Here is an 11,633-nt window from a genome sequence, read left to right on the forward strand (position 1 = left end):
TAAAGAATATGGTATCACATTTTTTAGTTTATTTTATAAGTCATTCATAAGTATAGATCATTAATTATGTTAACCATTTGAAGAAATTAGTGGTGTATAAGATCGTTTTCAATGTAGGATCAATATTATAAGTTTTATTTGTTTTGTTTCTTTCTGCCTCAATAATTTGATTTCGGCAGCTGCTAATTGTTGTAGTTTGGATACTAATTTAAGCTTGACACTATAGATTTGAGCCTTGATTAAAAAGTGCAAATTGTTCTTGTTCAGATTCAATGTGACAATAGTATTGATCATTTGATTCTACTTCTTTACATATATCCTGTACCTTTTTTGTAACAACTTATGCCTAATTTCTACTCAGGTACACTAGGAATTTTTTACATTTTTTTTGTTTTTGTGCTGATTTAACATAGATTGGCCCTAACACCAATAAAAAAATTTTAAACACAAAAAAAGTTAATTAACACACAAAATCTTTTTATATAAACACATTAAACAATATAAATTTAAAGGAAAACCAAACAACTTCATTAAACTAAACCTTCTTTATAAAAAATATTTCTTGTAATAGATTTTTTATTTACATAGACAATATAAAAAATTAAATAAAAAAATCTTATTTTTTTATATAATATATTTTATATTTCTTTAACTAATTTAATTACTGCATGTTCTGTCAAGTACCCTTTTCTAAATCCGTACTGATTATTATTTAGAACTTTGTGAGTTGTGAGATAGTTGTAAAGCCTATTATACATTATTCGCTCTAGAATTTTAGAAAAACATAGGAGTATTGAAATAGGTCTATAATTAGATAACATTGAGATATAACCATCTTTAAATATTGGAACCACTCTAGATAGTTTCAAAAGGTCAGGAAAAACTCCATTTTTAAATGAAAGAATAAAAATAATAAGTAAGGGGTATTCAATAACATCAAAAACTTCTTTAACAACCCTAGGGCTTATACCATCAAGACCTGCACTTTTGTTTGGTTTTATCATATTAAAAGCAAACCAAAGTTCATCAGGCGATACCTCAAGCTCATCCATTACATAGTCCGTTTCTTTTAGATATGATTTTTAAAAAAATTTTCCTGGTGTTATTTTTGTTTGCTTGGATTTACCCACATTACAAGGATGTGATATTGGTTGGAGGTTGGCTGCAAGGGCAGGTCCAACTATGTTTACGGTGAGTTTTTATACCTTGCTTAAAAGAGAAAGGTCATCATTTGATGAGTCATTGAGTACATCACAGTTTTTAAAAATAGGAAGATCTAGATTGTTGGAATAACAACAAGCTGAAAAAAATTGAGTTTTATCTGAGTTCACCAGCCACTGAGAGTCCTATGATGTAACAGAAGTAAAATACTTTTAAAGCTAAAATTCCCCCTCCCAACAATCAGAGAGTGCTGGCTTCTTATTAAGACAAGAATAAATGGTAGCATCATCAGCAAACAATGATGTCACCTTAGATGTGAGAGTTTCTGGGAGATCATTAATGTAAATTAAAAAAAGTATAGGGCCTAGGATAAAACTTTGAGGAACCCTTGAAGTTACAGGAAATGAAGAAGAGTGCTATCCATTGAGGACAACTTTTATACTACAATTGGTAAGGAAGGATTCAATAATCCTAAAGATGTTACTTGATATGAAGACCACCATGTCAAACTTTATCATAGGCTTTAGAAATGTCAAGAGCTATATATATAGAAAACCATATTGTTAATCAGAAAGTAAGATAGATAAAGCTTATGATAAGAAGAAGTCTAATGGGATGGTAGTTAGACGAGTCAGATTGCAAAATCTGAGCCATGCAAGAAAGAAGGAATAACAGATGACGTTAAACAAAACAGGAATAACAGATGACGTTAAACAAAACATTTTTACAGTGGTTTCTACCAATAGTAAACAGACATCTGTTTTCTAGAGAATGTTTTAACGATAGATGTGGAAGTAATGGTTACAATTGGAAATTGCAGCACCATGGAGAAGAGTGAAGCTTGACTTGGAATTGTTGAGAGGGAATAAAAGTTTCCATGCTTTTACAGCTATTGATGGAATCATCCTCTCTGAAAGCTATCACAGAGTTTGGGAAATCTGACTACCAGTCGGCCTCAGAACCATAAACCTGAGATTTAAAGCTGTACCCTCATAAGGAGATAACAGAATGAGTTGCCTAGTAATAAAATAGAAACACAAGCAAAACTTATGCAATGAGTTAAGTAGATCCAGCATTTAACATCCTAAACTGGAAACAATCTAAATATATCCTGCCAGCCTGATTACAAATTGCCAGCCTAAAATTTCGCTTTATAATTGAGAGGTTCCGAGTTCGATCCCACCACGTCCCTGGTAGTACCGCGCTCAATTTGCTTCTCCGCGCAGCGGCCTTGTTTGTCAAGGTTTGAGTTTCAGAGTTATAGAGTTGAGAGAGGGTTATAACCACAACTAAGTAGCCTCCTCCTCTGTAGTGGCCTTCTCGACCTTGGGGAGGTGAATCAACAAAAAAAAAAAAAATTGATGAAGAAGGGGTGCGAAGCTGGTCAACAGATGGAATCTGTTTTCCTCTTAAGTCTGCCCAAGATGAGTATTTTTATCAAGACACCATCTGTAGGCTTTACTTAACCAAAAACCCCAAGGCAGTAGGTGTGTTAAATCAGAGTTGGCATCTCCTAGCCTTTGTCTAAAAAAAGCATATTCTACAAGGCAGCAGAACATGAATAAAATAGAAAGATGAATAAAAAAAAAGATAAATAAAATACAGTTATAAAATAAATAAAATACAATAATAAAAATAAAATAATGACTAAAATACAATTTAAATATTAAAAATTATATAATGAATAAAATACAACTTGAATAATAAAAATAAAATAATGAATAAAATACAATTTAAATAATAAAATATTAATAAAAATAAAAATTTATTTTTATTTTTATTAATATTTTAAACTTGATTTAAAAAATATTAATAAAAATAGAACAATTTAAATAAAAAAAAGTAATAAAAAAAATGAATTAAAAAAAAAGATGAATAAAATACAATTAAACACTATGTAGACACTATAGCTTATTTTGAATGTTTTAAACTACTTTCTAGGGGTAGAACTCTTGCCTCACAGTAAAGGTGTTCAAGGTTAAACCCACAATACACCTCTGTGAATATTCAAGAAGGTTTGCTTTTCAGAGTTAAGGGTTGAGAGAGAATTTAAAAAAATAAGGAATTAAACTCCCTACATCTAAAAATACAAAACTTACTTAATTTCTATTACAATTTAATTTTTTTTTAATTTTCTTAAATAATTAACTTTATTTAAATATTTGAGAACTTTTTACTCTCACTTTAAAGTTTCTGTCTCCCCTTTTAAAGTTTTGGTCTCCCCAACATACTTTTTTTTATATTTTTGAATATTCACTTTTTTTCTATTTGATTTCTTTTGTTATTTTATATTATACAAGATACATATTCAAAGATTTGCTATATTTTAATTAAAAATTTGTCTGGTTGATTGATGACGATATATCAGGCAAAAAAAATTTCACAATTTAACTACTTTTTATTTTGTATATTTATACTTTAAATGTTTAATTATAAAAGACAGACATTTATCACATTGAAAGCAGTTTTGTAACTAAATTGTTTATTTATTATTTAGTTTCAGCTTATAATAATAATAATCTTTATTAAAAAATACAATTATTTTTTAAAAGCTATTTTAAAAACTATATAACTTATTGCTTTAATTTAAAAATACATAGAGTAAAAAAGTAGTACTTTTTAAATCAGTAATTTGATCACCAAATAGGTGTACTTCTCTTTCATAGACTTCTCCAGTATTGCAATTTTTAACTAAAAATATCAATCTTTAAATTATAACAATCTTTTAATTGTGTAATGAAAGTTTTGATTGAATTCAGCTACTTTTTCTAAATTCAATTATTTGTCATTTTATTTAAACTACTAGATTAAGTTTGTCTATTGTTTTTTCTCAGAAAAATTAGAATATATATATCAGAGCTATAAAAGTACTAAACCTTTTTTAATGATAATTTTTTTTTCATCAACTGAAATGGTTTGAACAACACCTTCGTAAACTTCATCATTGATTGTTGTAATTTGTATGAGTGCTCCTATATGCATATCCATTTTTGACTTTCTTTTATATAAATAAATTCTGTTTAAAAATGTATTTGTATAAAAATAAGGACTTTAAATAAATTTTTATCTTTTCTTTTTGATCCTTCAAAATAATAACTGTTTAGTTTTTTTCAAATATTTTTATTTTTTATTATCATACATTATTCAATAAAACCTTTTTTACAATGCATAAATTTGTTTTAAATTACATAAAACAATGAGTTTTTGCTTTACAAGAAGTTTATTAGTAATATAATAATATTATATATATATATATATATATATATATATATATATATATATATATATATATATATATATATATATATATATATATATATATATATATATATATATATTAAAAAATTACAACTGTAAAATAGTTGTAAGTTTTTGACATAACTCAGTTTAAAATTTTTTTATCTTTATTTACATTAAAATTGTAATTCTGAGGCAATCATTCAAAAATCAAAATTATGTAACTTTTAATACACTCTCGTGTTCTTAAATTACTTAAAAGTAGTGATTATGTTAAAACAAATTTTTTTTTTAAAGAGAAAATATATAAAATTTTATGACACGATAAAATCGTTGGAAAAAATTGTATTGCTTTGGCTGGTTTATTTTTAATATTTTACCGCTACTTTACTTTTTTTTTTCTGAATTTGCGTGATCTGCATGCGCCTCGAAATACTGATTTTAAATTTTGAGTTTAAGAGTTAATGTAAATAGTTATAAAAAATTGTGAATAGCCTAGCCCTCATTGTTAAAAGAATATGAAAGAAACATCAATATAGTATAAAAGAAAAACTGCATTTTTAATTGGAGTCACAGTTTTGACATATTCCATATGACTTTATTCCAAACTCCAATAATTTATATTTTTATACTAGTGTAAAACGAGGATGTTACAAAAAATTACAGTAATTGGAGCTTGAGAGCAAAAAGAAACCCCCTCCTCCCCAAACCATTGGAAGGGGAACAGTATTTTAAACATAATTGTTTTGAAAATTTAAAATAAGATATTAGAATTCAAGCTTCATCAAAAATCTTTTGGCGTTCAGAAGTAACGACCGCGTAAAGTTTACATCCCCCTCATTTTAAAAATATGAAAGAAATCTCAATGAAATATTATCGACATGGTTAAGTAGTAAAAACACTTATCTATTTTTTTCTTCCACAGGCTGTTTCTTCTTCTTTTTCTTTTTCTTTTTTTATTGTTTATTTCGCCTATTTCTATATAAATACAATTTTTACATAAATACATATACAACATAAGAAGAAGACTATCAAGTCTTACCACCGAGCACCATTTTTATATCCATTTATATATATTTTATATGATGTCTTATCACCGAGCACCATTTTTATAAAATCCTAATTTACAAATACTTTTTTTATAAAGACGTAAATTTATAAACTAAAAGATAATATATTGTATAGTTTTGTATAAGTTTTTATACACACAATGAAGCAAATAGTAATTGCTAAACTGCTCACATTTTCTACAGTAGCAAAAACAAATAAATATTACACACATACACACACATTCTGAGCAGGGCCGGATTAAGAGCCAAGTGGGCCTGAGGCTACAGATTTGGAGTGGGTCTACGGCCTATTATTATAAAAAGTTACAAAAAGCGACAAAAAGGATAGGTAATGTTTTTTTTATAATTATTATAATTCAATGCAGTTAACATTGTTTTCAAAATACTTACTGTATAGAGTATTTTTTTCATGTAATGAAAAATTGTAAAAAATTTATACAATATACACTCATAATTGATGTATTGTCATAGGATTGTCCTTTGCAGTTTTTAATGCTTATGTCATTCTTTTCTAAAAAATGCAAGTTTTTTGCCAAGGTCTCATCAGTATGCTCATATACTGAAATGAATTTTATGAAACGTTCAACTGGTCCGCTTGCTATTACATATCAAATTATCAATGTTAATTGGTCTGAATGCGAAACTATTTCGGTGTTAAATTACTGAGACAAAATTATATTTTGCATCTTTTATTTCTTGTGTGACCTTATCACGTATAATTAAAATAAATTCATCACAAATTCTTGATGACAAATATGATATGTGGCCTCTAACTTTGTTAGCGCATTGTTGAATGTGTTCTAAAAGAAATGGATTATACTCCGCAAGTAACTCCAAACATCCTAAATAATTTTCTTCTGAGCACAGAATATCGTACCAGTTTTTGGAGATAATCAAGCCAATCATGCTAAACTTTCTCACCGTTTAATTGCTCTTGAAAACAAAAAGATTTTAAACAACGTCGTTTAAACATATTACCTGGAAATTTACCTTCTGATGTCCTAAAATCGCTTTCCATGTGTTGACAACTAGCAATTGCTTTGAAACAGAAGTAATCACGCAAAACATCAGCAACTTTTCACATTCCTACATTATCAGGAAACTTCGTATCTACATCTGCAAGTTTATCACACTGCATTTCCACCTTAACCTCTTCTGCTAGACCTGCTACTAGAACTGATTTGTCTTGAAGATCTTGTTCATAGTTTATATTTGTTGATGAGTTATCTAATATCTCTATACCTATTGCTAAGTCATGATCCCAAGTTTGACAAGTTTCAGTTGCAATTGCGTTACTTGTACAAAATTCAATACTCGATTCAGGCTTGGTTATGTTGTGGAGTTGATAGAGTTCAGTAATCTTTTTAGTTACTGCCAGAACTTTTTTTAAAGTTTTCTTTCTTAAATTTTGCTTTCTCCCAACTCCGCTTTTATATTTTTTCATGATTATTAATTTTATTTGAATAAAAAGAAAACATTACATAAATAATATAACGAGCGAACACCAAGCCAGCATTGTGATGCTTGTGCCGAGTGGGACCCGTATGGGATGTCAAACGGAAACCATACGGGATTTGGCCGTGGGATCTATATGGGTATCATACGGACCAATTTAAAAAAAAAAAATTTATCTGCTGCTTTTTCTTTTTTCCCGTATTTTATTTAATAAAACATACATGTATATGTCCTTGTGTTTTCAATTTGCATATAAAACATTTAGCTTTAAAACTTTAATAATAAATTATCATAACTAAATTAATCATTTCATTTGTTTGAAATGAAAAAAGTTACTTTAAACAAATTGTCGTTAAAGGTATAAAAAGTCTAAGTTATACATGGTAAAAAATAAAAAAGTATATCCGGCAAAATTCTGGTTAAAAGAGAAAAAATTAAAACGAGAAAAAGACATTTTGTGCAACGAGGTAAAATATATTGTTGCAGTGTTTAGGTTCCCGATAGTTAAACATCCGATAGATAAACATTTTTTTACAGCGACTGATAGTTAAACATTTAGTATGTGAGGCCGCAAGTTAAAATATTCGATTTTTGATAATTCGGTGTTTTTGCCTTTTTTACGTTTTTTAAGGTGAGCCTATTTATTTGTCAATATTTTTTTTAGGACGATATATTTTTTTGGGCCTATTTTTTATACAGGTTCAATGGTTTTTCTCTTTTTTTTAATGGGCCTATTTTTTGTGGTAGGCCTGTGGCGATAGCCTCATTCACCTCCGCCTTAATACGGCCCTGATTCTGAGAGAGAGGCAATATCATTAATAAACTTTGTTATGTGGATTTAAAATATGGATGAACATAATTAAAATACGGATTTTGATACTAACAATTTTTTTTAATTTAACTTGATTTTTTTTAATTTTAATTTAACTTTTTTTAAAAGAAACATTTAAAATCTAGCGTAGTGTAATCTATAATATACATATTCTTTTGCAGGTTCATCAGGAAGCTCAATGAGAAATTTTGTATAATACGCTAACATAATATATATATATATATATATATATATATATATATATATATATATATATATATATATATATATATATATATATATATATATATATATATATATATATATATTGTTGCAAAGTTGAAACTTGGGGTCAGTGACACATTTTTCGGTAGCCATGGTTTTTTGAGAGGAGGAGTAGAAGTCTTCCCATGGTTTGTCTCTCGTATTTAATGTGGTAAATCCGTTCATGTAGCCTCTACGCGGCACAACTAGAAACTTGGATTAGTGATCAAGGCTAATACATGGCGGGACTCCATGGATAAGGAGAAATAAAGATCCTATCCGAACGCATCTTAAAGGGTTATAGGGCTAACACCCCCATAATTCTGGTGCACATTTATTGACCGTTATGAGCAATAGAATCACGATAGGTGACAGACCCTCGATTGGAAAGGGGGGTATAACTGTCAATAAACAAATTATCTTGAAAAAGATATTAAAAATCTGGAAGATGTTCAATGTCGTGCAACTAAATTGAATCCGGAATTAAGGCACCTACACTATTCAGAGCGTCTTAAAAAACTGAATTTAACAACACTTAAAGAGCGTAGAATAAGAGGTGATCTTATTCAAATGTATAAATGGTATAATGGTATTGATACTATTAACTGGAATATTACACCTGTATCAGCTTATTCTTTACAAGTATCTGATCCTGCATCTCAGACAAGAAGTAATAAACATCGTTTATGGTTAAAAAATAGTTATAACTTTTCAATCAAACTACGCGAAAACTTTTTCATGATTAGAACGATACGTGTATGGAACAAATTACCAAATGAAATTATTGAAGCTGATAACCTGAATGTATTTATATACAAACTAAATAAACTATCGCTTTTATCTTTAGCTTCTTAAACTCTTATTGATTTATTTTTATTTCTATATATGCATTTATTTACTGATTTATTTATCATATTTGTTACTCTTCATTTAATTGTTCAATCTATGGTAACGACTGTCATAGATCTAACTTGGCGCTAGATCTCAACAGTTTCTTTATTATTATTATTATTATTATTATTATTATTATTATTATTATTATTATTGTTATTATTATTATTATATATACATTTTTTTTTAATTTTTTGTTCTTTCTTAAAATGTTATACAATATTAGTCGTTTTACAACTATAATAATTTCAATAATATTATAGAATGACTACAAGATCAATTAAGTTTGGGAAGAACGCGGAATCTCGTAGAAGATTTTACAATCCAATAATATATTGGATTGTAAAATGTTTTATCAAAATACTCATTGTTGAATACATTCAGCAATGAGTATTTTGTTTTTCAACTACATCGTTACATTTATTGTGTTAAATATGTATAATCTCATCGAAAGTAAAAAAGATAAACGTAAAAGATATATAACATTCATATATGTAAATACTAAGAAATGAATTTTAAAAATTTAACTTTATAAAAATTAAAAATATTAGAGTATGTTGTCGATAGATAAAATTATCTGTTTAAGTTTTCCTTTGAAGATGTTGTAATTCCACTCTTGAGTAAAATAAAAATATTTCAAAACTATTTTGTTCCATAAAAAAGCTCCTCCATAAGATATAAAAGATCTACCAAAATGGTATGCGAAAAAGGTTGTTGGATAAAGTTTTCATTTCAAAGGTAGTATTTGTTTGCTTTTTTATGTTAGTATAAATTATAAATAGGATAAGGGGAAGTGTTAGTTTTACATTTATACATAAAGCAAAGAATATTATAGACATTAAGTTGGTATAAATTAAGAATATTCATTTTAAGTAAAAGAGGCCTGGCATGAGTAAAACGGTATTTAAAATTTATAATATGCTTCTGTTGACGATAAAGAATTTCTAGTATACCTTTTATTTACACCACCCCAAGCAGTATTAGCAAAATTAGTATGGCAATGAATAAATGAGTAATATAATTGAATTAAAGTATATTTACTTAAAAAAGTTCTTGATTAGTTCTTGTATAGCATTCCTAAACTTCTTTTATTGTTTAGATTGTTAACATGGTTTTTTTATGTGAGGTTTTCATCAATGTAAACACTAAAGAAATTGGTAACTTTATCTCTTTTTATTTCAGTACTATCAATATACAAGATTTTTTTTTGAAACTAAGTAAAAAAGGCTCCATTTAGTTTTTTTGATATTTATTGATAGTTTGTTTGAATTAAACCAGTTATAAATTTTAATGAGTTCACTATTCATTTTGTTAAATAATGTTGGTAAGTTATTGTCAGAAAAAGATTTGTATCATCGGCAAACATAATGTATACATACATATATATATATATATATATATATATATATATATATATATATATATATATATATATATATATATATATATATACACACACACACAGACACATACATACAGGGCCGCCAAGAATGAAGGGGAAAATAGGGCATACATCCCCTGTGCTCCTTCATAATGGTAGCGCCTGAAAACGAAGAACGAAAGAAAAATAGTAAAAGTGCTGCTTAATATTAAAAATTTAACTTTTTCTACTTATTCTCTATACAGTTATTCTCTATACAGTTATTCTCTATACAGTTTTTTCAAGTGTCTTAAAGAATAAAAAGTATACCTTAAAATATTATTTTTTAGCTATTTTTATAGCTTAAAAATTTAACTATTTTAGTAAAAAAAAAATTTTTGAAGAAAATTTTTTTTTTAAAAGTAAAGTAAATTTCAATTGGCTTTTCAACCTCATATAACATAATTATTATTTAATTTTATTTAACACCCGATGTAATTTACAAGGTAAAAAAGAAAAATAAGAAAGTTATTTCCGGTGATTTTTATTTCAGAATTTTTTCTTCAAGAATATCTTTGGAAATTCCTCTTTGCTCTTTCGCATTCTAGCACTCTATCGCATATTTCAATGTTTGTTCAACATCGGAGGGAATTTCACTTTTGGAAGGTGCCAATTTTACCTTCTTTTTTTATTTTGAATCAAATTCTTAAAATCTAACAACTGAAAACAACATAGTTCCTGGACATCATCAACAAACGAATGTTGACACTTAGGGCGAAGGAACAAGTTTAATTTATTTTGTCTAACACTTTCCGAAATTTCCTGGATTCCAATTAGAGAACCCGCATAGTTCTTACTGTGTTTTGAAACATTCAAAAACGACGTGATGAGATTATAATTACAAAAAGTAAAAAAAAAGTTTACGTTTATTAAGTATAAAATTTGCTCGGTGATATGCATTGTAATTAACTTTGCTTTATTTATATTACGAAAGAATTAAAGTTTAAAATAATTTATCTTTATTCTTTGGTTGGTGGGCATTAACCAAAAAAAAAAAAAAAAATTGACTTGCTTTTTACATTGATGATATTAAAGTATGCACTAATTCTATTCGAACAACACATTTATTGTTTAAAATAAACTTAGTCAGTTTTTTTCAGAATATTAAAATATTTAGATAGATACTTCTAAATGATTATTCTAAAAGAAAATTTAGTAAAGGTTTTTAAAGAAGAAAAAATACTGATTAACTTAGTTTGCTTAGATTTAACAACTCTATGAGGTGTGTTAAAATCTCAACGCAAATCAAATGCCACGCTTACTCTCAAAAAAAAAAGAAAACAAAGTTATGGCTTTAACTACTTGTGTCTAGGGATGGCAATCC

At 27.2% G+C, this 11,633-nt stretch overlaps 1 protein-coding gene across 1 annotated transcript in view; it reads right to left on the reverse strand.

Moving 5' to 3' along the window:
* LOC101237408 (piRNA biogenesis protein EXD1) overlaps positions 1–4,215 on the reverse strand; it is a 36,435-nt gene extending 32,220 nt beyond the window's left edge. Inside the window, exons 1-2 of the mRNA XM_065814017.1 lie at positions 4,038–4,215; positions 3,778–3,852 (exon numbers count right to left, since the gene is read on the reverse strand). Of these exons, the coding sequence (XP_065670089.1) occupies positions 3,778–3,852; positions 4,038–4,149 (187 nt within the window). The 5' untranslated portion in view covers positions 4,150–4,215. The remainder of the gene's footprint in view (positions 1–3,777; positions 3,853–4,037) is intronic.
* Between the last annotated feature and the right edge of the window lie 7,418 nt (positions 4,216–11,633).

This window comes from Hydra vulgaris, chromosome 12, assembly GCF_038396675.1.
Source record: "Hydra vulgaris chromosome 12, alternate assembly HydraT2T_AEP".
NCBI classification, from domain to species: Eukaryota; Metazoa; Cnidaria; class Hydrozoa; order Anthoathecata; family Hydridae; genus Hydra; species Hydra vulgaris.